The sequence below is a fragment of the Melanostigma gelatinosum genome, assembly GCF_949748355.1.
Source record: "Melanostigma gelatinosum genome assembly, chromosome: 15".
Classification (NCBI taxonomy): Eukaryota; Metazoa; Chordata; class Actinopteri; order Perciformes; family Zoarcidae; genus Melanostigma; species Melanostigma gelatinosum.
The window spans coordinates 15,766,245-15,791,305 of NC_136648.1; the positions used below are offsets into that span (position 1 = coordinate 15,766,245).

General features: G+C 42.4%; 1 protein-coding gene across 1 annotated transcript; it reads left to right on the forward strand.

The window, feature by feature from the left end:
* Positions 1-673: 673 nt before the first annotated feature.
* Positions 674-20,886, forward strand: LOC306789841 (uncharacterized protein; the record flags this gene model as incomplete). The annotated part of the gene is made up of 45 exons (XM_079285908.1): positions 674-745; positions 2,203-2,256; positions 3,216-3,305; positions 3,519-3,563; positions 3,852-3,896; positions 4,029-4,091; positions 4,254-4,307; positions 5,306-5,374; positions 5,518-5,580; positions 6,398-6,475; positions 7,119-7,184; positions 8,930-8,971; positions 9,198-9,239; positions 9,342-9,426; positions 9,524-9,559; positions 9,703-9,879; positions 10,207-10,296; positions 10,547-10,630; positions 10,763-10,833; positions 11,149-11,337; positions 11,504-11,675; positions 11,771-11,860; positions 11,984-12,091; positions 12,280-12,374; positions 13,343-13,493; positions 13,640-13,753; positions 13,985-14,149; positions 14,364-14,450; positions 14,669-14,809; positions 15,224-15,322; positions 15,578-15,717; positions 15,825-15,951; positions 16,056-16,136; positions 16,352-16,450; positions 17,089-17,271; positions 17,557-17,687; positions 17,958-18,030; positions 18,313-18,387; positions 18,756-18,881; positions 19,142-19,237; positions 19,472-19,681; positions 19,793-19,970; positions 20,068-20,182; positions 20,265-20,437; positions 20,772-20,886. The coding sequence occupies 45 exons, from the start codon at positions 674-676 to the stop codon at positions 20,884-20,886; spliced, it is 4,659 nt and encodes a 1,552-aa protein (XP_079142034.1).
* Between the last annotated feature and the right edge of the window lie 4,175 nt (positions 20,887-25,061).

Consider the following 25,061-nt stretch of genomic DNA (forward strand, 5'->3'; position numbering starts at 1 on the left):
CCAAAGACACCTGTGAGCATTGGGAGAGTTGATATTACCGGTATGTGATGGTTAAGTCTAACTTCCTTTGAGGTAAAATGTAGTCCATGCAATTATTCTAAAATCTAAATATTCTACTGATAAAGAAAGTAGTAGGTCCTCCCACCCAGGTTATATCCTTTAGGCATTAAAGTTAACACCCCATGTAGTCTATAGGTAGCAGTCCATCGTGCACATAAAGCAACATTCACTACTCACCCAAATTCAGAAGCTCAAATTAATCTTCATGAACGCTTCAGTGCATCAAGGCAGGATAAGCTCCGACAAGATTCAGGCTAATCTGCTGCCTCCGTATCAGTGACAACCAAACAGAGCAACTGCCACTGTTTGTAAGTTCTGGGGATGAGATGAGGAGAAGGATGATGGGGTTGACCGCATCAGTGAGGTTAGACCACCCCCCCCCCCCTCCTCCCCTCCTCAGGACCAAGCTAAACAAGTTGGGCTGTACTGTCCATCAAAGCACTTCAACCCAGACAGAGAGCTTCAATTGAACTGAAGCCGTGACCTAACATCACCCACAGACAGCACAGCAGGGGATAAGTGTAATGTGAACGGTGGTTGCTGAGGAAGACGCTGGAAAAAGACATTTCAACACTGCCGCGGTGTCTGCGGTAACTGGAGCAAGAACGGAGCCATGGGGAGGTTCATGTTGGGAGTTCCTCTCATCCTGCTTGCTGTGATGCTGATGGGCACAGGGGCCAAAAATGTAAGAGTTTTTCCTTTTCTTACTGACACAAAATTGTCAGGAGATCTGATTTGGATTGGAGACAGTCTGTGTAATGTGTGTATGCAACATGTTATCTGTATTGTTTTTTTTAACAGCAGACACTGTACACTGTATGTATGTTTCCAAGACAAATTTCCTCCTGGACAATAAACTATCTCATTTGATTTTACGAAGATCACAGACTCCTATCTGGATATTGCAACGCAAACACGGAATTGTATCCTGTCTTTTTTCCAGTAGTGCTTTTATTTCACACTGTACACACTGGAGACACGTTCCTGTAATCGATGTCCATGCTAGACTGCAGAGATTTGATTAGCTGCTGAGCTACAGGTATCTGCAAACTTTTATCGTTGAGCTTTCTTCAAGAAAAACCTAGCAGTGTGTTTACCACTCAGCTTTCATCATAACTGTTTCAACTTATCCTTTGCAATGCATCACACACGGGTTTTTTTCTTTTTAGATGAATGCTGTTTAGCATAACTTTACCTTTCTCTTTCTGAAGCTCTCCGAGGTCCCACACAAAAATCCACCGAATCACTGTTTATAGGAGAACAGCATCATTCTGTAACAGTATGTTCCCTGTGTGTTTCCTGTTGTGTACAATGTGAGCGCCATTCGTCCTACACAGCCCCTCGACTCACGTATACAAGGCTGTGATCTGTTTGTAACTGTAATGTCTGTGCTTTTAACTTCAAACATCTCTTATCCTGAAGAGATTCAGTTTTTTTTTTGTTGCAGTCTGTTTGTGCATTTACTTCGTTGTGTACAGTATGCACTCCACTTTGCTATGTTGGTGGGCCTTCTTATGGAAGGTCATGGAAAAAGGGGGACAGGATATGGTAGTGGGGGAAATAAGCAAAACAGGCCTCACAGCGCCAGAAAAGTTAGCCGAGACATTCATTTAACTATTACTGTAGCTCCACATTTTTAGTCCATTAGCTTCTCGGAGCCTTTTCCTCTGCTGATAAGCAGAAATATTCACAGCCTTTAAATTCCACTGTAAGGAGGTGTAAGCCTTTATCAGTGGTGAATTATGAGTGCTTTGGAAAAATTGCTTCCATGAATCCTTCACAAATCCTCCCAAAGTCAACTCTCTTCACTGCGCAAAACAACAAATAACACATTCTCCATCGGCACAGTGCTTGTAAAAGTTGCAGTTGATTGTGAAATATATCCTGTGGAGTGGACCCTCCTGTGGGATAAAGAGCCATTCAACTTGGCTCCTTTTGTTACCAGTTTCCACAATCTGGTTTACGGTTGATATGAATGAAATTGGTTTACAGTGGTATGGGGAAGCATGGTGTTCTTCCAAAAAAGGGGGCATGACCGTAAACATTTGGCAACAACTGCTTTCTAAATGGATGCAAATTCGAATTAATTGGACACCTACACAATACATATTGACCACTGTAACACTTTCTTCTTCTTTTTAGTGTGTGTGCAACGGGAAATCAAGGTGCCGCTGTGCAGGAGTGAAAGGCAGCAGGGTGAGTGGATCATCTATTGTCGTAAAATCCATCAACACTGGGGTTTACTATTGATATTTGATTTGAATATATTATCCAATCTTTTTACTTTGCATTTCCTGCTGACACGGCAAAATGTCTTTTGTGAAAAGGGCCTATTGTATTTGTTACTACTACCACTTAGATATGATTCATTCATCTGTAAAGCAGATCTCACAGATGTACGCACAGTGCGACTGTCAAACCTAAAAGCACCACACTGTACAGCAATTTGTCACAATTAAAACGCCTCAGGTGCAGCTGCCCGGTGCTACACTATAGTCAGATCTTGATAGATCGTCGTTGAAAAAAAGCATTAACAGCTTTTTTTTTAGTGTGTCAACAATCTTTATAAGTATTTTAGCCTTTTCAAGAGAGACCAGCTGTTTCATTTTGAATCAACCTGCAGTTAGCTGTAAGCAGAGAGAGCAGAACACATGAACCCTCTTTAGGATAATGCAGCTCTGCCTCAGTAATGGACTGCAAAAAATCGTTTGACTGTAAAATCTGTATATTTGAAAATACACATACAATGTGTCTATTTTCATGTGTCCAGCTAAACAACTCAAGACTACGTATTTTGTAATATTTACAAAATGTGTTTATTGACCTTCAATAGTGATTGTTTTCATTGTCACTTTGTTGAAAATCACTGTCAAAAGCATCACCCTCAACGTTTTTAACAGGTCTTTGAACTTCAAATATCATTAGTGTTAGCTGTTATATGTTTGTTTCCAGTAGCAATATTTGGAAACTTAGGATTAAAAAAGCTTATATTTTCAACCATGATCAGCTAAAATATACAGAAACTTGTGATTTTGTTTCTCTCTCTCGCTCTCGCTCTCTCTCTCTCTCTCTCTCTCTCTCTCTCTCTCTCTCTCTCTCTCTCTCTCTCTCTCTCTCTCTCTCTCTCTCTCTCTTTCTTTCACATATACTCACAGGGAGACAAAGGTTTTCCAGGAGTTCCAGGTCCCTCAGGGACAGAGGGCCGTCGTGGATCAGATGGTCATCCTGGGCCTTTTGGACCAAAGGTGGAATTCCAGCCGGGCTCTTGTCGCTCCTTCTGTATAATATGTATATCTTCCAATCCAACGCTGTTGTCAGAGGGCAACCGTGACTCAAATTGCGTATTGACTGTGTTGAATTACACTTTCTCCTTGTGTACCTAGACATCACTTTTAATTGTACTTGTACTACATCTTACCAGATCACAACGATTAATTATAGGCTTCTGTCTTTGACAGGGCAACACTGGGCCTGATGGACTGGAGGGGCCAAAAGGCGATCCGGTAACATAACTGTGTTATGTTTGTGTTCTTTTGGGTGTATATATGATCTGGTCTCAGTGTGTAAATATAACTAAATGTATGTTTAACATGGCTTGTGTATAATATGTATATCAGGGTTTCCGCCTTCATTGAAAACCTGGAAAAGTTATGAGAAATTTTTTGAAATGATGTCCCTAAAAATGTGTGGGAACCGTGGTATGTGTACAGACAAAGTGCAAGCATAGGTATCCACTCTGTAGCTCATGAGTGCCTTTACAATGCTTACTGGTTTTGTTACTGTCATTACAGGGACCTGAGGGCAAAGAAGGGTTTGCTGGGTCTCATGGTTTACCGGTGAGATACTCTCTCATCCATCGGTTTCACTCTGTTCATCATCTGATTTCTGTATTGTGTAAGTGCACGTTCCCGCATATGTGCAGATGCTTGTTGCTTTTTTTTAAACTTCCGCTGATGATGCTCTTACAGGGTATCCCAGGCCTACAAGGGCCAGCAGGAGCCGCAGGGGTCCACGGCTGCAATGGAACTGATGTGAGCAAATATTTCATATTTTAGTATTTCTTTCATGTGATAGTTTTGCGGCGCTTTGAGTAGAGGGCCTTTCAATTACACTTTCTTCTTACACAAACATGAACCAGTTTTAGCCCCAGTTTGAACCAGTTTTTGCATACTTTGAACACATCATACTTTTAGGGAGAAGAGGGACCTCCTGGTATTCCCGGCGTCCATGGCATCGATGGAAGTGCAGTAAGTTCTTTATGTTATGTTTAATTATTTTGTCATCAGATACAGTGTTGTGATTTGTTACTCCTCTTAACAACTTTAGTGTTTTGCTTAGTGCTGTACTTAAAATGAACCATCAAGGAATATGAGAACTGTTTGTTCCCTCAGCTTTATCTTTACTTTACAGGGTTCACCTGGCCTGCCCGGACCTAAGGTAATAAAATGTATGCTGCGCCACCCACGGTCAGCTGTTTATTACTTTTTGTATTTGGGAAGAGCGGGACTGCAGAATCGCTCAGCAATTACTGCCTTTCAAGGAGTTTATTAGCAGGATCCTGATGCACCAAGAAAAACATGATGCTGCACTAGCAGGTGCCCTCTCTGCCTCCCCAAGCTCCCAGAGCTCATTTTGTCCAGAGTCCATGTGAGACCAATAAAGATGTTTCTTTCTTTTGTTCCTTCTATCAATTCCATCCTTCCACTTCTATTTACAACAAGAAATGTGTTCATTCTTAAATCTAATTTCCAGGACAAATACTTTTAATTTAGTGTTGCTAGCGTGTACATTATAGACGTACTACATCAGAAAGTACGTTTTCTTGAGAGCATTATGATCCATAAATAAGCTGTAATTGTACCGTGTATGTTAAATTAGATTTTGCACCATGAACTGGATCAAAAGTGCTTTAATTTCACCTATGGCATCACAAACAGTACTATACCGTAACTACTGTTGTATATAAAGTGTTCACAGACACCTCAATGACAGTATGCATGATGAGACAGAGTCATCTCCAATAGAGGCAGCCCCTCATTCTAATTCTGAACCCATGCATTCATGTCAAGTGTCCAGATACATAAAGATCAATCCTGCAGAGCCCAACTGTCAACTACAACTATGAAGAATTATTACATATTCCATGCAGTACTACTACATGCCTGTAATAATCAAGTATTGTAACACTAAATTCAGGAGTTTTAACAACAAAATATGAAATAAGCTGACTTCCTTTATTTCACAGGGTGAATCGCAGGTGTCAGCGAATGCAATACCAGGCCCACCTGGGCCACCAGGGAGGGACGGACAGCTGGTAAGTACTTGAAATTACATTAACATTAATGACGTTCTGTTTCTATAATATTTTCCATCACAGTTAATGACATTTTCCAAAAGGTAGAGGTATAAAAAGTAGTACCAGATTTAATTTTCTTTCTATATTTATGTGTATTTTAGGGAAATCCAGGTTTCCTTGGCGATGATGGACGACCAGGGGACCCTGGACCACAGGGCTCTGTCGTGAGTTTGTTTGGGTTACCTTGCACAGAGTACATATGGCACTCTGGAATATTTATTGTGTGATGTTTGGCATAACTGCATTCTTTATGAACAGGGGTTTCCTGGTCGTTCTGGGTATCCAGGATCAAAGGTAATGCTTTAAAAATATATGGATGAATACTGTACTTTAGATATGTATGTACGTGTTTGACAGCTTATACTTGTGATAATGAGTCTAAGTATTTACTGGGTGTCGCCGTGGGAAACCGCAGCTGGGCTTCTTTGTTTTGTCTTCAATTATCATAGTAAGCGGTGTTCACGCTACCCGGGAAAGTGGAAAACATTTCCTGGCTGTTGTTTTAGTGATTACTGCTGTTTGGCCACAGTGCTTGTTCCTTGGCACTGCAGTATCTTGGAATGTAGTGTGAACATCTACATGTGATACGACTCGTTTCACACGGGGAAAACGGTGGTGATAGGACGTAGCGTATTAGAGGAAGGGCAGTCTAAACCCATCTGTACGATTTGGTATCAACAAAGACGGTAAACGTGGGAGCCTGACCAAAACCAAACAGAGAAAAATGTGAGTTTCTGAGAAAGACTGAGAGCACAGGTTAATTATATAAACAAGTTGCAACTGCTTTCCCATCCTACAGGGCCAAGAAGGCATAGGCGCTACCCCAGGACCTCGTGGACCACAGGTACTTTATTTTTCATAAACACTGTTACAGTATCAAGGGTTCATTCACTTAAAGAGGAGAGGATGTAACATTATATTCATAACATTTGCATTATATCTTATTTATGTTTAAGGATGATCTCAATTTGCTTGATATAGGGGAGACCAGGACCACGAGGCCCACCGGGGCCACCGGGTCGGATCAAGGAGTTTTTCACTGAGAGTCTCGTGTTGAAGGTACAGTATAAGAATGTGCCTATGAAGTCCATTTGAGACATAACCACTGCACTAAGCCCAATGGTGTCACACTTCACAAGCTGGAACAGTTTCCACATTTTGCAGGGGCTGTGAGAACAGCAGGCTTTTAAACTCACAGTATTCACAATACTGGCCAGACAGGCTAATTTCTCTTTCATGACAATGGAAGAAATAAAAGGAAGAAAAAGTAAAAGATCTGATAGGGAGTCTGCTGATGTGGTGACCTGACAGTGGTGTAAGAGAAAAAGCTCCAGTGTGTCCAAAATGGAAAGACTTATTCTCGCCGCAGCATCAATGTGCTCAGTAAGTTTTATTGTCATGTTTTAATTATAGTTATTAAAATATCTTGGTCTATTCGGGATCAAAATGTTGGACGGACTGGTAGGCAACTGACGTCTTTGCAACCAATGAACCATAACCTGAGGTTTATGTCTTATTCAGAGTGCAAAAGGAGACAACGGAGACATAGGAATAAAAGGATGCAAGGGTGAATCAGTAAGTTTGTACTAAATGAATGCAATTTTTGGATCTTTGATGTTTTAGATCTCCTTTTAGATGTTTGTTCTGCCTTGTTGGTGCTGTGTATTTATCTCTCGGATCCCTGTTCTCCATCTGTTCTCAGGGAGACCCAGGTTATGGCCATTACACCAAAGGAGCAAAGGGAGACCAAGGACCGGAGGGTCCAGAAGTAAGATACTACATACTTTTTATTCCATTCCACCTCGCATTTAGGCCTCCCTTTCTGATTGTGCATATGTATGAAATGTAGCGGTGTCCAAAAAACAGATATTTTCTTTGTTATTCGACTGTTGCACCATATCTTTCTCCCCACAAAGATGAGATGATTCACCGCATCTCTTTGCATTGAAGGGCCACCAGTAACACTTTGTGAACAGCCTGAGAAAGAGGATGACCAGCAGAGGGCAGTAATGAAGCATTAAACTCAACGTGATCTGCCCCATTGCGACACAAGAAAAGGGATAACAACAAAAAAGAAACCAGAGACCCTTATTCATTGTTCCTCTGTCAGTTTAATGCATTAATGAGCAACACCTGGAGGATAGACAGTCGTGTTGGGAGGCACTCAGCCAACCGAGTGTTTGCTTGTTAGCAAAGTGATATGCGTGTTTACTTGTGATTTATGTCGCCAAGTGAATGGCTTCGTGAATAATTTAAAGTTAATTTTAGTGTGTGCAGGTGTGATCAAGAATAAAAGGTTATTTTACTGTTATTGTGCAATAGGGTCATGCAACGACCCATTTTGCAAAAACACTCAATGTATATTATCAGTGGAGGTTGGAGGGTAAATTTAAGAGTCTCACAGCCTGAGGAAATGAGCTGCTCTGAAATCTGGTGGTACAACAGCTGATGCTTTTGTAACGCTTGCCAGATGGCACCAGGGTGAACAGGCTGTTGCTGAGGTGGGTATTGACTTTAAATATCCTTTGGGCTCTTCGCAGGTTACCTTGCACCTCGCATGGCAGCTGGATTCTCACAATGTCACGAGATCGCTCGAGAAGCGTGGACACCTCCTCGGTGTTTCAGGTCACCAATATCACCGATGCTCAGTAGATGGGTGCCAAGCCGGTACCGAGCCGGTTTAATCAGCCGCTGCAGAGCCCTCCTGTTCTGGGCCGTGCACATCCCATAACAGTCTGTCATATTTCCAGTCAGGATGCTTCCTTCGTGAAAGTTAACAAGAACTTGGCACGGGAATTTGGCCCTCTAAAGTTTCCTTAAGAAATACAGATGTTTATGAGCTTTCTTCATCAGGATGGAGATGTGTGATGACGTTGTTATTGATTTCGTTGTTTGTAATCCGGGCCGATGACTGTAGTATCATCTGCAAACTTTATATCAAGTAATGGCCTTAACCATTTCATCACTTATTTTGTTAAAAATATAGCTTCAGTCCAAGTTACAGTGCACAGTTTCACCACTACACCCTCGGCCCACCCAATGAAGGGATGCTCTGAAACAAGGGGAAGGGTTGAACTATTGGGACAAAAGAGAGAAGGGTACAGCTTTGCCATGCCCTGCACATATATTGAGAGCGTCCCTAAAGGGGCCAACGTGGTATCGCCACATTTAACATGAAGACAGCAAGGACGTCTCAGCTGCAGATTCAAAACTGTCATTTTTAGAAATGATTTTATTTCTTTATTTTGAAAGCTCGTGGCATGCACCTGAACTGAGGCACTGCTTTCAAGAGAGGGGCCCCTGCTAATCATATCACTCCATGTGTAATGAAAGAGGGGCCGCCCCCCCAATCCAAGACTACTGCTTTCATGACTACTGCCATGTGATGCCAACCAAAACAACACTTTTGATCGTGAAATGAATTAAAGGATGCCCGAGGCCCTTCGTAAACTATTTCTTTACAGAAAGCAGAACCTGTCTATTCCTCACTGCTGTCCTCAATTGTCCTTACAGGGAAAGCCAGGGAAGGATGGCGACCCTGGACGATCATCTAGGGTACTGTTCTACAATCATATATGTATGCAGAGTCATTTTGTTATTATGTCTGTGGCTTTTGAAAACAATATATTTTTGTTTAGGGATGGCCTGGCTCCAGAGGTGATCCAGGATATCCGGGGACACCAGCAGGGACGGTCAGTGATCTGTTAGTGCCAGAAACAAGCTTTTAATGGGTTGGTGTCCTTTGTATCATCATACTTTGATTGTTTACTCCAATATTTAGGGTGAAAAGGGAGATAGGGGTCCCCATGGTCCACCTGGATATGTGAGTTTATTTTGATGATTTTCTACTGAGTACTCCTGAACTTTATGGTATTTTAAGCCCGTTTCCAATGCTGTATGTGCCCCCTGTGGTTTTTGTTTATAGATATTTGGCCCTGTGACTGAGCCACTCAACAGGTACCGTGGAGATCCGGGTTTCCCAGGCTCACCTGGGCTCCCTGGTCGTCAAGGTAGATGAACATAATGCTGTGTAATAATTAGCCCATTAGAATGATCAGTACAGTGACTCTAATACAGAAATAACACAAGTTACCATGCTTTTCTCAGGTGTTGAAGGATTCCCTGGACCTGATGGACCTCCAGGTGTGTAGCGAAGAGGCTATTCTCATCCTATCTCTCTATCTCCCTATCACTCTGTACTGTATTTAAAAGGTGCAGTATAATCAGCCATGACTTTTGGTTTCCCTAAATATGTTGCTTACAGTCTCTGACTTTACAATACACAGGCCATTCATCTGGGATTTATGTGCCAGGCCCTAGTGGTCCCAATGGGTTTCCAGGCCCTAAAGGGGACCCTGGGGAGCCTGGGGATATTTATCCGGCACTCCCAGGTCCAGATGGGGATGACGGGTATCAAGGGCCTCCTGGGGATCAGGGCCCACCTGGACCCCCTGAAGACAGAAGTATGTGTCAATGTCTTCCTTCTAAAAAGTTATTGAATCTAAACTACTATTACTTCTACTACCACTGATAATGCTACTTCTGGTATTTCTCCCACTTTCAGTAAAACCGGTAGTTATTTCAAATATCTTGATTAACTCGATAAAATGTCTGCAGTTATTTTTTTTACAGTAATCCACTGTTATTTCATGTGTCATTTTTATGTGACAAGTGTCAGGGTTTTATGTTGAACAAATGAGTCAACATTTATCTGGCACTACATGTTGAAAAGAAAAGCAATGCTGGGACATCATAACTGACTGATGCGTGTTGTTGATGTTTACTTGTAGCTAACAGGATTACCAAAGGTCTCCCAGGAATGAAGGGAACAATAGGTATGCCTGGACCCACGGGATATGATGGGTCTTTTGGAATGAAAGGTGGGAAACTAAGCATCATTCAGAAATGAATTGTCATCATTTAATTTGTTACATGTCTCCTGCCCTGCTGATTCCGTCTTGTTAATAAGCTATGCTTGGAGGCTATGATGTGCAGTTGTTGCTGCACAGCAGTTCATGCAGCCCTTTGATGGACTAGAGAGAGTAGAAAAGGAAGACGTTACGCAAACATAATATTGTGTAATATGAATGGGACTCACTAAAACTGTTCCCATGGTTATTCTTTGTTCAGGAGTGAAGGGGGAGCCCTGTTATGAGTGTATCGGATCAGGATTCCCAGGACCACCGGGTCCACAAGGCCCACCTGGCATCCCTGGTAAATACGTTCGCTTCTACCAAATCTGTCCTTCTTCTACATTCAAATGCGTTTTTAAGTTTTACTGGAAATACTGGAGAGTATGAAATGTTTAAAACTGGAGCAGACATTCTCTATCTTTCTGTCGCTCAGGATATAATCAAGGACCAGGTGCTAAAGGTGATCCAGGCTTCCCAGGACCTAGTGGCTTACCTGGAAGACCAGTAAGAAAGCATGTCCTAAAAAAAAGTACAGTGTAAATCGGACGCAGACGGGTTACTGCGAAGTGTCATGGGAGTAAAGTGTAAAAGAAATGTATGAAAAGTCCCTAAATTAACTCTGTATAAGTGGACTACTTGATTACTGTAAGCTAATTATTGAAAGAGCATTTGTAGGAATGATTCTGTCCTGAGCTTTTTAATCCGTATAAACCGTTTGTCACTGTAACCATGTTCCTCATAAGCGGTTTCCACTGTAGTTTGTTGTTGTTTTGCTTTGTTTTTTTACAAACACTTGTAAACAATAGTTCTTCTCTGAAGGGTCCTATTGGTCAAATGGGATTTCAAGGCCCACCAGGACAAAAGGGGGACTTATATTCATACAAGACTCCTGGGATAAATGGAGAGGAAGGAGACCCGGGACAGCCTGGCAGACCTGGTGCAGATGCCCTCCCTGGGTTTCCTGGACTACCTGGTCGCAAGGGCGATCAAGGACCTCCAGGGGATTCGGTGAGAAGGTTTTGACAGACTTGAGCTTGATGTGCCATATATTTTGCCATTTGGTGTCACATATTTATGCTTCAAATTTCTTAAATTCTCAGACGTGTGCGTGAGCCAATCCAACAGATTATGTATTTTGTATTCTGTCGGAATAAGTTCTCCGTTTTCTCTCTAGTATCCTTTCCATGGTGCAGAGGGAGACCGTGGTTTCCCAGGACCACATGGGTCTTTAGGCAGACCAGGAACAGTCGGCTACCGTGGGCCAGTGGGATATGGGCCTGCTGGACTTCTGGGAAGTACAGGAGATGTTGGGGTACCTGGCCTGCCAGGACAACCTGGGATTCCTGGTAAAGAAACACATTGATCAATATACAATTTGACAGGCACGTATACATAAACACACAAGATAGAATCCTTTCTTCTCTCACTCCTTCAATGGTAGGCCAGAAAGGCGAACCTAGCCACATCCACACCATAGGACTTCCTGGACCACCTGGATTTAAAGGTCTGCCTGGTTCACCTGGAAGCCCAGGTAAGCATAGCTGTGTGACTGGTTGATTAACGGATGGATATATAAATGTCAGGATGAATGGGTGGATGGTCTTTAAGTGACCATACAATAGAGCGTGTCTCATACTTACCAACAAACATCCAGGTCATCACGGAGTACCAGGCATCCCAGGAATACCAGGTCTTCGAGGACAGAGAGGAGAAAGTGGTGATGTGTCATTTCCTGGAAGGCCGGGGATCCCTGGACAGAAAGGTAATCCATGTGCTTTAGAGCTCAAGCCAAAAAAAGACAAGCAGATAACAAATTCAAGATTCTCAGTTCTTCTATTCTATACAATGTATTTGTGTGTGTGTGTGTGTGTGTGTGTGTGTGTGTGTGTGTGTGTGTGTGTGTGTGTGTGTGTGTGTGTGTGTGTGTGTGTGTGTGTGTGTGTTGGTCAGGCAACAAGGGGCAACCAGGTCTCCCAGGCTTTCCAGGGAGGGGCTTGCCTGGTCGGCCAGGGTCACAAGGCATTCCTGGTCCTGCAGGAGTGAAGGTCAGAGACACAAACAAAATATGTCATATATTTTGTCTACTGCATTGAATATATATAGTACAGTATTGGCCATTTCTGTGAAAGCAAAGTAAAAGGTAAAACTAAAGGTATACTGTTTTAACACTTGAGTCCAGGGTTTACACTGCAATACGTATGCAAATGAAAAACAGAAGATACATTATATCAAAGGTACCCTGTAATGATATCTGTCTGAATATGATGTCATTTCTGTTGTGGGAGATTAGACAGAGAGCTTGATGAGAAGATCTCTAAACAGTGAACAGGAAGCTAAAGTCTGTAGTCGTATAGCTTAGAGACTTGAAATCGGTAAACAACTAGCCTGGCTCTGTCCAAAGGCAATAAAATCTGACGACCAGTATTATGCGTATTATTTTACCGGTCGTGTTTGTGCTAAGCTAACCGGCTCATGGCTGTAGCTGAATTTATATTAGACGGACATGAGCGTGGTAAGTGTTATGGAGATGTTTTGTGTTCAGTGGTACGTCTGTTATGGAGAGAATATCAGTTTGGTTTAAGAGAACAAGCAGAAAAGTGAGATTGTTTTAAAAAAGCGTCATGACTTTCTTGGTTGTACGTTATATTTAGTAGGGCAGATTAAAATCATCACTAAAGACCCACCTTTTTGTAAGAACGTAACAGATTTGCAGGACATCCAAGATGTTTGGTATTTCATTTGGGTTTTTAAAATTGATTTTGTGTCTTTGTAGCACTTTTTGCTGCCATGAATGATGTATAGAGTATAATAAAAGTTCACCCCTGTTAAGGACTCTTCAACAGGAACAGCTGTTTCAGTACCACAGACAGCTCCCTCTCCCTCCCTCTGACGCAGATATTAGTTTCTCTGTGTTTGACAGCAAAGTGAAAAGTCATGATAGACAAATAGCACTAGAACAATGGCATACTGCAAGCACATCGAAATGTGTCAATATGAATAAATAAATACTCAGGGTGACGGTGGGCCTGGGTACCGTGGCCCCCCAGGACCCCCTGGGCCTCCAGGAGAAGACGGCGCTCAGGGGCCCGTAGGAGATCCTGGGATCCTTGGCCTACCTGGGAACCCAGGAGTACATGGAAGTCCAGGTTTTCCAGGAGAAAAGGGTACAGTACTCATGAATCATATATAAATCTGCAGCCTACAGAGAGACAGAAATACTTGTACGGTTCGGACGCAAACACATGTGCATTCAATCATACATATTCATACAAAGACATCTATTAAGTGTTTGATTATATGTTATGTACAGGAAGTAAAGGTGCTGTAGGCCCCACAGGACTACCTGGCACCAAAGATTCATGTAAAGGTGATTTACCTGGGCCAAGGGGACCACAAGGACCAGATGGGTTTCCAGGACATCCAGGTCAGTGCATATTGAAGTCATGTGCTGTACTTATCTGACAGCTCCAGAGGGACAAAGAATGCAGAAGGTGAAAGATAAAAAAGGACAAAATGTTGAAATGTCTCCCCCATAATTCAACACTGTCCAACAAAGTTACACAGAATAAAGACTTTTTCAACATCCCCTTACCGCCATATTGTCCTCTGCTCCCCAACTCTATTTTGCTCTGTCTGTCTGTCTCCCCTCTTCCAGGACCCGATGGATCCCGCGGTGAGAAGGGGAACCCAGGTTTGCCAGGGTTTGGTCGTCCTGGCGTCCCCGGTGAACCTGGTGTTCTTGGGCCATCAGTGCCGGGTTCACGTGGGCTCACTGGACAAAAAGGGATCACGGGACAAAACGGCCTGCCGGGTCAACCAGGTATACGGCATTGTGTCTCTGACACGCTAAAAGGATTTTGAATTAATTGTTTCATACATGACAGATGTGAAGTGAAGTTTGTCAACTTTTGAATTATTTTTTGGTATTCCCTGCCTTAACCATATTATGTATCAGCAAACATTATATCCATTATATTGTAGAATATTGTAAGGATTTGTCGACTTATTGCTTGTTTTCACTTGCATTTCCTCAGGACTGAGAGGAGACCCTGGACCAGATGGGTTACCAGGATATGGTTCTGATGGGTTGCCTGGAACTTTAGGACCACCAGGCCAAATAGGTAAAGCACAAATGCAAACACACACACACACCTTCACATACAAATAGATCACTGTACCATGTATCAACTACACATGTTTAACATAGATGGATAGATTAAGAAAGTTTAAAAGTCTTGCGTCAGAACTGAAACAATGGTTGGTGATTCGTTGTAATTGTATGTGAGGTGTACAGTTACAGTATGATGGAGTCAACATGATTAAACATGATTGTTTCCAGGTGCCCCCGGCCCAGATGGAGCCAGGGGTTCCTGGGGTCCTCCAGGTATGAATGGCGAACCAGGTCCCAGAGGTCCTCCAGGCCTTGCATCACCACAGCCAATAGACGCTGTTGGGCCCCCAGGGGACCCTGGCAATCCGGGTAAGCTTTAGTAAATATTTCCCATTAAAATATCATTCCACAACCGCTTACATTTGTTTCACAAACCATTATAACTCAAATGTTTAGATTTTGGTACCTCAGGACATAACCTCTTGCACGAGTGCATGTGAAGTCATAAATGCAGTCTCTGTGAGTCTTACTGTTGAATTGTTTCGTATAGCCTATAACTCTATCTGTACTTTGTCAGGTTACCCTGGTCTCTCTGGTGCCAATGGAGATACTGGAAGTATTGGACCAAAAGGGCGGAGAGGGACAGCTGGAGCACCAGGGGGTCCTGGACAAAGAGGTTTGAATTTAGTTTCACATTTGTAACTATACAATTGTCAGTATTTTGGTTCACCAAATCATCAAGTTTTGAGACTTAATTTGTGCTGTGTGCCTTTCTCTGCCCAGGTCCTCCAGGTGATCCAGGTGTTGATGGACTGGTTCTCTCAGGGGGAAGTCGAGGACCCGCTGGAGCTCCAGGAGACCCAGGAGTCAAAGGGCCTCCAGGTAAGACCTAAACTTTCATTTAGGGCCATACACACTGATTGCTTTAATACAAATTCTGTAACCTCACAAATGCAAGTATAGTAATACAACTAAATAGCTCTACATTTGCAGATTTAGATTACCATTAAAGGGACACAAAATAGGTGTAAAATGTATATTTTTAATAATCTAGCAATACACAACTGCAGCTGTAGATATCAAGGTCTCTTTCAATGTATCTTACCAAAAATATTTTTTTTGTTTTAACCCTCACAGGCCCAAGGGGAATAAAAGGAGATCAAGGAATCTCTGGAGGGTCAGGTCCAGATGGTGCACCAGGTCCAACTGGCAACAAAGGCATTAATGGAGAGCCAAATTACAGTGGATATGGATGGCCTGGAGCAGTAGGACAAAAGGTACAAATCACTGGTGTAGAAAGTCTTTGTAGAGTACAATGTCGTAAAATAAGATAATAATGATGATTTCTCTCTCTTCTCCTCTTTGTCGCTCTTCTTGTTCTCAGGGTGAACCAGGATCAACCAATACTTATGTGATGAAGGGTCAGAAAGGGCAACCTGGTTCTTTTGGATCTTTAGGTTTACCAGGATACAGTGGAGCCAGAGGAAACCCAGGGCCCGATGGACAAAATGGTTACTACTGGTCATGAAAATAAGGCAGTTCATGATTTTTAAATGTTTTGCTCATTATCGGTTAACCTCTCACCCCTCTCCTGACCCTCACCCTGCTCTTCCAGGTCCATCAGGCTATCAAGGGCCTAAAGGTTCCGATGGACCTCCAGGAAACAAAGGACAGACAGGAGCCAATGGACCGGCAGGTAAAGTGTCTTTAGAAGTACTTGATTTTAAAAATGATATTAAAGAAGGAACCTTTACATTTTACAAAATCAATGAACAACACATCCCTGTGCTGCCTACAGTCTAATCTTTACTCTCATCATGTTTAAAAGGCATTGTTCACTGATCTATTTAATTTGTACTTTCTTTGAAGCTTGACCTCAGCCTTCCTTTTTTGCTTTTCTGTTTGCCTCAGGTGACCCAGGCCTGCCGGGTGTCGGTAGTTATCCAGGTGCTAAAGGCAATCAGGGCCGGGATGGGATCCCTGGACCACCAGGGCAGAAAGGAGACACCAGTAAGAGGAATCCTGTTTGAAAAGTGTTGCAAGGCTCATGCACATCCTGTATAATACACACCTACACTGATCAGTCTGTATTTTATTTAATGGCGTGTAGAAAAAGATATCTTTCATGGCTACTGCCAAAACTCACCTCTCCATCTCTCCTCTGTAGACGTTATAGGAGGGACACCTGGTAGACGTGGCGACACAGGTCAACAAGGTGAGTCTCAGGTAAATGACATCATTCTTTTCAAGACTTTTACAAAATTGTGTCAGTCATATATTTTTATACTTAGCGTGACACTGGTCTAGAAAAACCTCAGATTTGTGGTCTGGGTTTTACACTCCACGTGTAATGATCGTGCCCATATGATGACTGTTGTGTACATGTTTCTCATGAACACCTTCATAAAAACCTTAAAATGTTCTCAGGTTAAATGCCAAATACCCATATATAACACATGCTCATCACTATTTGCATCATTGTGGTTTACACCAAATAATCAATGATGAAATGATGATCTAATACCTTCAATTTTACCTTCAAAATTGTTGTCAATATAGATAGAGACCAACCAAAAATCCTACATTCTTCACTGCTGATTAGTACTGTTGTTGACATTCGTGCACATCTGTGTATTTCTACACTGTAGGTCCCACCGGGAACCCTGGTCCCCCTGGCTTGTCTCTCACAGGGAGTCCTGGACCAACAGGAGACAGAGGATTTCCAGGTTCAACTGGGGTCTCTGGTCGGAGAGGAGTACCAGGAAGGGAAGGGGCTTGTGTTCCTGGGTCAAAAGGACACCACGGTCATCCTGGCAATCCTGGTGGCCCAGGTGAGGATGCACTGCTGGTGGACTTAAGGGTCTCACATGCCTTTTTCTGGAAATGACACAAAATCATAGCACAATATCAGGACTCAAGAGGTTATTATGCATGATAGAACTCTTCTTAGTATATTGGGTGTAACCTGATATTCTGGGGTCGCCATTTTCTTTATAATACTTTTAAAAAGTATATTTTTACATATTAGTTCCTTATTTTCTTTGCTTGGTTCTCAGTTGTCACATCTGTACTTTCATGATAATGAAATGACTCTCTCCTCCCTACTGTATATGCAGGTTATCGTGGCTTACCTGGCCTTCCAGGTCCCACAGTGCCGGGGTTAAACGGAGACAGAGGGGACCCAGGTCTTACAGGAGCCCCAGGCTATAGTGGACCACGAGGAGATCCAGGCCCTGAAGGGCCACCGGTAAGTGAGCCTAATATTTATCTTTTGAAGAAAAGAGTCTTTCAAAGGAGAATTAAGATTCAAGCCCAATTTTATGCATTCATATTTGTATTTAACAAATGAGGTGTGATTTTCTTACAAACAAACATTGAATGCAGTTAAAATTACACAAACTAAAAATGAGAGAAACTAAAAATGAGAGCTTCACCAACTGAAGCTCAGTCTTCCAAATCTTGCTGCTCTTCTAAAAGTATAATCTTTCACCTTTCATTGTTTCATTTGCCTCTTGAGGGTCCAAGAGGCAGACTTGGAGGTCCGGGACCAATAGGTGACTCTGGTCCACCTGGAATCCATGGGCTCCCTGGTAATCTCTCATTTCAATCATAGCCTAGAGATCAGGTATTCTCTTTGAATTCTTCCCCAGACAACAGCAGAGCTGTCACCACAGCAGAGTAACAATCATCCAAAGCAATTGATGTATGTTCACCCAACTGAGATGAAACACAAATTGGACAGAAAACAAAGCGGACAGAGAAAAATAAATTTCGCTTTTCTTCTGTGATGTCCAATCAAATGTGATTTATGCAATAGGGTGTGATGGGCAAGTTAATTCCCTTAAAATCTATTCATAACTTGTGTGTTTTAGGTGTCGAGGGAGACGCTGGCTACATCCCTGGCCCTCCTGGTCCATCTGGGGTGAAAGGCTTTCCTGGACGACCTGGTGCGGCAAACGTTTGTTTTACTGCTGTTCAAAATCACCAGGAATAAAACTGAGCCTTGCGATTATCTCTCAGACGTAATACACTTCTACATCTTAACAGACATCAGTTAGGACTCGCAGCGGAGATGCAATACTCTACCCATCGCCGTCAGATTACCTGTCTAACACTTGATTACGTTAACTGTTGTCCCATCTGCATTACTGGCATTAACTCCTTCTAGATCAGCCATGGCACACAGGCATTGTGTATTTTGGGAAATAATAATAATAATAATAAATCAATTTTCTATAGCGCTTTTCAAGATACCCAAAGACGCTTTACAGGGCTGAGAAATAGCTTTGTAAATGCTCCTGCTGTGTCACTACAGGATTAAAGGGTGATCCAACATATGGCACGGTGATATATGAACCAGGATCTCCCGGCTCACCTGGTCCCGCTGGCAATCGAGGAGCCCCGGGGAACACTGGACCATCAGGACCACCAGGCCAACCAGGTCCAAAATAATATTTCAGCTTCATCTATGCATTGATTTTTAAGATGTGCTATTTTCTTTTGCTTGTTAAAACTATATCATGTCACGTCTATGAAGCTGGTTTTCTTTCCTTGTTTTTTTTTCTCTGTCTATTTGTAAGGGACAAGAACAGAGACGCCTTGACAATTGCTGAAGCAGTGTGCGATGTTTTTATATATGTGTATATGGCTGAAGCTCATTTCCAACACCAGTCCCTCGATGGGCATTGCTTTCTGTCCCAGGTCAGTCAGGCGTCAAAGGCCAGCGTGGTTCCAGCCCAGATGGCCATCCTGGATTTACTGGACTCAAAGGAGACACAGGACAAGCAGGACTGCCAGGTGTGTGCATGTGTGTGAGTTGAAAGGTGTGTTTGTGTGTGCAGACCAGATGTTATGTCATGATAATAACGATAGGAATTTGCTGCGATGCCTGTCTAAAGCACATGTGACCACTGCACTGGGCATTTAGCGGAAGACCTGAACCTTGTGTCACACCCTCCTGGTGACCATATTGAAAATACACTCCTCAGTCCAACAGTGAGCGTTTAAACGTTTTTACTGTTTCCTCTGCAGGTTCAGAAGGCAGACCTGGAGACCCAGGCAACAAGGGTCATCCAGGGTTGCCAGGCAGAGGTGGTCCACGTTATGTTGACAGTTTCCTGATCGCCAGACACAGTCAGAGCACAAGTGTCCCTGACTGCCCTCGTGGCACCAGCCTCATCTACTCTGGGTACTCCTTCCTCTTCATCAACGGAAACGAGAGAGCCCATGGTCAGGACCTTGGTAAGAGCACGGCAACCTTCCTTCCTCAACAGAAACACTGTGCAGAGTCTGCATCTTAAAAACCCGTGTCTTTGCTGTTTGCTTGAGTCATTTCGTGACCCCGTCTCTCAGGCACCATGGGAAGCTGTCTCCCCCGTTTCTCCACCATGCCCTTCCTGTTCTGTGACACGGAGAGTAACTGTCGCTATGCTTCTCGTAACGACTACTCCTACTGGCTGTCCACTGACACTCCTATGCCTACCAACATGGCCTCCATCACAGGGGATACACTGGCCTCCTACATCAGCAGGTGGGGCAGGAGCATGCACACATGCACACCGTGACAGAGACATATCAATTACTTGGGGCAGTTTTAATGTGGATTTCTGTATGCATGTGTGGTTTAGGTGCTCAGTGTGTGAAACCACCTCCAACGTCATAGCCGTCCACAGCCAGACAACTCTGACACCTGAGTGTCCCCGAGACTGGGAGTCATTATGGACTGGATACTCATTTGTCATGGTAAAGAAGTCTCTGTTTGTTTTTTCAACCTGGATCTTCTCATATGCTATTTTCCATGTAACTTGACCTTCATCCATTCTAGCAAACGGGTGCTGGAGCAGAGGGCTCCTCCCAGCCCCTGGTTTCTCCTGGCTCATGTCTGGAAAATTTCCGCCAAGTGCCGTTCATCGAGTGTCATGGCAGGGGAACTTGCAACTACTACCCTGATTCCTATAGCTACTGGCTGGCCTCCCTGGACCCAAACAGCATGTTCAGGTAAACTCATCCCTTCTCTGTTAACAGTCGTGGATGCATGCCATGGGGCATGACTCTCTTTTGCAGTTTAAATCATATTATTCACACGGTTGGGTGTTTCGTGATGACACAAACAGCTGCTTATTGCAGAGACATTTTTTTAGCATAGTTTTTTCTTGGCTTTGCTTGTCTGTATGAGAATAAAGATGCGCCAAAGAATCAAATTCCCATCCTATGTTGACCTTTTGATTTAGTTATGCTGTTATGCAGCTGTAATCCAAAACCCTACGTTTGATTTATAATGACATTTCTAACATTGGGCTTGTGTGTGTGTGTGCTTTCTTCTCTTCTACAGTAATCCTGTTCCTCACACAGTGAAGGGACTTTCTCTACAAAGTGTCATCAGCCGTTGTCGGGTCTGCAGGAAACCATGGCAACCAACAGATGACAGACGCGGGGACAATTTTTAGCGTTCAGTATTTCCTTTATCGATGTAATTTTTTCGATCTGAAAATATGAGAAATGTGAGATAAAATAGTCTCGGCAGTTTGTAGTGTGTTTATCCGTTTGTTACACATGGTGCGAGTTACAAATCTGTGTTCATGAGTCTTAGCTGTGAATAAAATACATTTCAAGCAAATTGCCAATCACTTTAATTGCAGGTGTTATGTAAGCTCTGATAATACTGCATATTAAAAGTAATGACACATTTAGTGAGTCATTATATGTTATCACCAGCTAGTCATAGCAGTGATAAAGGTACTGCTAGTTGTTGTCGTGATACTAGTAGCAATAGCACCACTGTGCCCAATTCAGTTAGTCTTTTCTTTGAAATGTGTTGTTTTCATCCAGTTTTACTTTATATGCTTGCCAATACTTAACTTCATTTGTCAGTGACACGTTGAACACGGGCCATCTGAGAAATAATTAGCCATACGGTGCTGATGTCAATGAATGACGTAAAAAAGAATGAGGTCACAGATGACACACACATGTTCCGATGATACCTGGAGAGGCGGCATGTTGTAAATGTGACGCTCTCGCTTTGGAATTGTTAGGTTGTTGTGTTTTCACACGCAAATATTGAGTCATTTGTGCCTTCACTCTAAAAGCATTTATTTTCAGTTCCGGCTTGTTAAATGGTGCATGGAAAGGATTAAAGCTTATAACTCATACAGCCTGCAACTTTCTCCAGTCCATTTCTAAATGAACTGTCGGAAGGCTCCCTCTGTGGCTTCCAGACAAAAGAAAATGCACATTAAGATCTTGAGAGATACATTGTGGAATGTTTTTTTCTTTTTACATCCCATCTTCCTCTTTTTGGTTTGTCAATTGCAGGAAAAGACATTAAAATCAAATATGAATGAAGAGAAATAATGACTGTTTTAATGGTACGTTAATCTGCCTGTTGATTCCAGTGGTTTGAAAGAAGCTGTGATCGAAAACAATGAAGCTCATTTGCAATCCAGAATAGCTTCATTCCTATTCAACATCTTATTTCTCTGCATTATTCACTCAGACAAGTATCATCAGAGCTATACCTCCAGAAGGAGCACTCACTCAAGCTCACTCATCCATATCTGTCACTGGGATCAATAGATGCAAACTCCACATGCAGCTAAACGCAAAAAAAAGGTACAACAGTATCCTCAAACAACAGTGTTCAAAACGCCGTTGCTTTTTTGTGCACGCATATTCCAACGAATCGATTGCTCAGAGTCAGAAATAACAAGCAGCCTTGTGTGCTTATGTAAGGGAGGCAGCTAACACGAGTCGCAGCTGAAGAGGAGCTGAAAGCTCTTCAGGGAATTAAAAAACCTGTGATGAAGTATCACACTGACTATCATATTTATTTTTGACATTTTTGGGGCAGAATCACGACTCATTAAAGATAGAGTCCCGGCACATCTGACAAAAAAACAAAAAGAAGGAAAACAAGCAGCAACTCCGTGAAAGCCACCTTAAATGAAATCAGTCTTACATGGCCTGGTGCAGACAGCTGTCAGCATGGCCAGAAACACTGTTGCTGTAAAGTGCTCTCGCTATCCTTCTTAACAGGATTATTCTGCACACGACGGTGCACTTTAATGTTTAGGCAGCTATAGGCTTCTACACTTCTGTAATTGGGTTAGAATGGTGATATGTTGAAAGGTTGATGCGCTTCAAGGTTGTCTCCTGAGAAGGACACGTGTCCTTTTTTTCTCCACATGTGCCTCACGTGGACGAGGAAACATCTGTCACAGAGACATTACACTCACACTGGTTACTAGGTGTTTATTTCGGTAAAATCCTCACACAGGAACAACCGTTAAAACGTATTTCCAGTCACTTGCAGCTTGGATTTTGTCCATCCACTGTAGTGTGTATCTAAGTTTGTTATCACATTTAGTTTCAAACTGAATTTACAACTTTAGAAAGTCTTTTCACCTACTTTGCTTTTACATTTATCTTTTTCTTTTTCAAACTGACTTGGTACACATTAAAACACGGTGACTTTAAAGGCAAGGGTTGTAAAATCTTCAGACCACGAAATGCAGCTGCTTATTTACAGTATGTGCCATTGCAAAATTATAGCCTGTGAGAAATGTTCCCTAATTTAGATGCAGTAGAACTGTTAAGTGAAACAGAGCAGAAATCTCATTAAGGGATGAACAGAACCAACTCACAAGGGCGTAAGGAATGATGAATTGACCTTCATGGCCTCTGTATGTCCCAGTGTCTCTGCGCTGGCCGTTGATTCAACTTTTACGACACCAATGAAATCATTGTTTTCCCCCCCATGTTAGCGTCATTAACGTTTTATTTTACGCGAGTGCACATTTCACTTTGCTTACAGATTTGCTTTTAAATTAGGAGGCAGAGGGAATCTTTCACATTTGCAAGTTACGTCAGTGGCAGCGTTTATTTAGACCTCTTGTCTCACTCCTAATGACGGCTGTAAATTACATGGTACACGCTTCAGTGCATTGATGGGGGGAAACACAAAATTGAGGATGATCCGTAAACAACCTGCTCACTCCTCCTCCTTTATTGGGCCTAGGTACTACTTTAAAAGGAGACGTCTCTCTGTGCCAGTGAGATCAGCGCTGGATGTGGTGGTGTCTTGCCAAGAAGAATTATCTCAACAAGAAGCAAACAAGCAAGATATCCCAAAGAAGGATGGCCCACATCTTATGCATCTTTGCACTCTTGTGTTTTGCATTGTGTGTTGCGGAAGATACAGAGACTGAGCTGGGATTTAAAGACTTCCAACTTCAGCAAGACTCATTGCCGTGGCTCGACAAATTACAAGACAAACAAGTAAGACGTTTTTATTTTTTCTTAACGCCCTTCTCCATCATGTCCCTAACGCTTAGTACTACACAACACCATCCTTCCTCTCAACGGTTGAAACGAGGCCGCAAGCCCCATCTATGATCACACTGCAGGCATCAGGATGTCCTGTCTACTATTTGTTATATATATATATATATATATATATATATATATATATATATATATATATATATATATATATATATATAAAACTTGTCTGTACTTGTGCACACACATTTGATTTATTCTGATCTTTTAAAAGGATCATTTTATCCCCAGTGAGTCATTGTGGATGCTGCCAGAGCTACCTGTCCGATTACTATCATTTGATTATCCTCAGAGCTGCAGCTCCATGAAATTGCAGATTAGAGATTAGAGTACGAAATGTAATCATTTCCCTTTCTGGCCGTGAGCAATACATGCAAAAGTTCTGTCGTATTCAATAAACTGATGTACATTTTGGTAGAAATTCCCATTTCCCTGATGTACAAACATGGTGAAGAACAACATGTAAGAGCCTGTGAGAGTTCAGAATCCTTTAAGTCAATATTTTCCTCCCTAGGAATCAACAAAGAAACTGAACTTGATGGAATGGCTTTATAAACTCTCCGAATTTGAAGATGGAAATATCCTCAAAGGACCCACGGACGCGGAGAAACGGGAGAAGAATCGACGTGGACTGGGCACGATGTCTCGCAGAGTTGGTTGCAGAGTCTTCTTCTGGAAATCCTGGACTACCTGCTGACTTACATCAAAACAATCAAATGGATTTTTCTCTCCACTCACTCTTTTTATGACTTTTTAAGATGTTGTTTTCTCTTGACATAGGCCTACTTGATTTATTGCTACTTGAATATGTCTTCCATCATGATGAAGACATATTCCTTAAGTGCTCTGTCTGTGTTCACTTGACCCAATATGCAAATGAACTGTAACTTTTCTGGAAAAAAAACAACAAATTCCCACAGATTACATTGATTACATAACTAATAACGTTTTGAGAAGAAATGAGCTTGTCCCATACAACCATTCCACTGCATTACGTCTTCAGATTACAAGAGCTTCATATGCTTCATGCTCACATGAATGTTCTATGCTGATAGCTTATCAAATACACAACATTATGGCAGCTTTAATTAGCTTCCGCCTCAAATCAAACTGCCTCTGACTATAAAGCATGTGGGGACACTGTTGTGTGAATGTATCTGTTCACTGCATACACAGCTTTCACTTCATTGAATAAACCTACAGCAGCCACTAACGCCTGCATTCTTGGTGCCACTTCACCAAAAACAATTAGAAAGGCAGCTTCGCCACACAAATCTTGTCC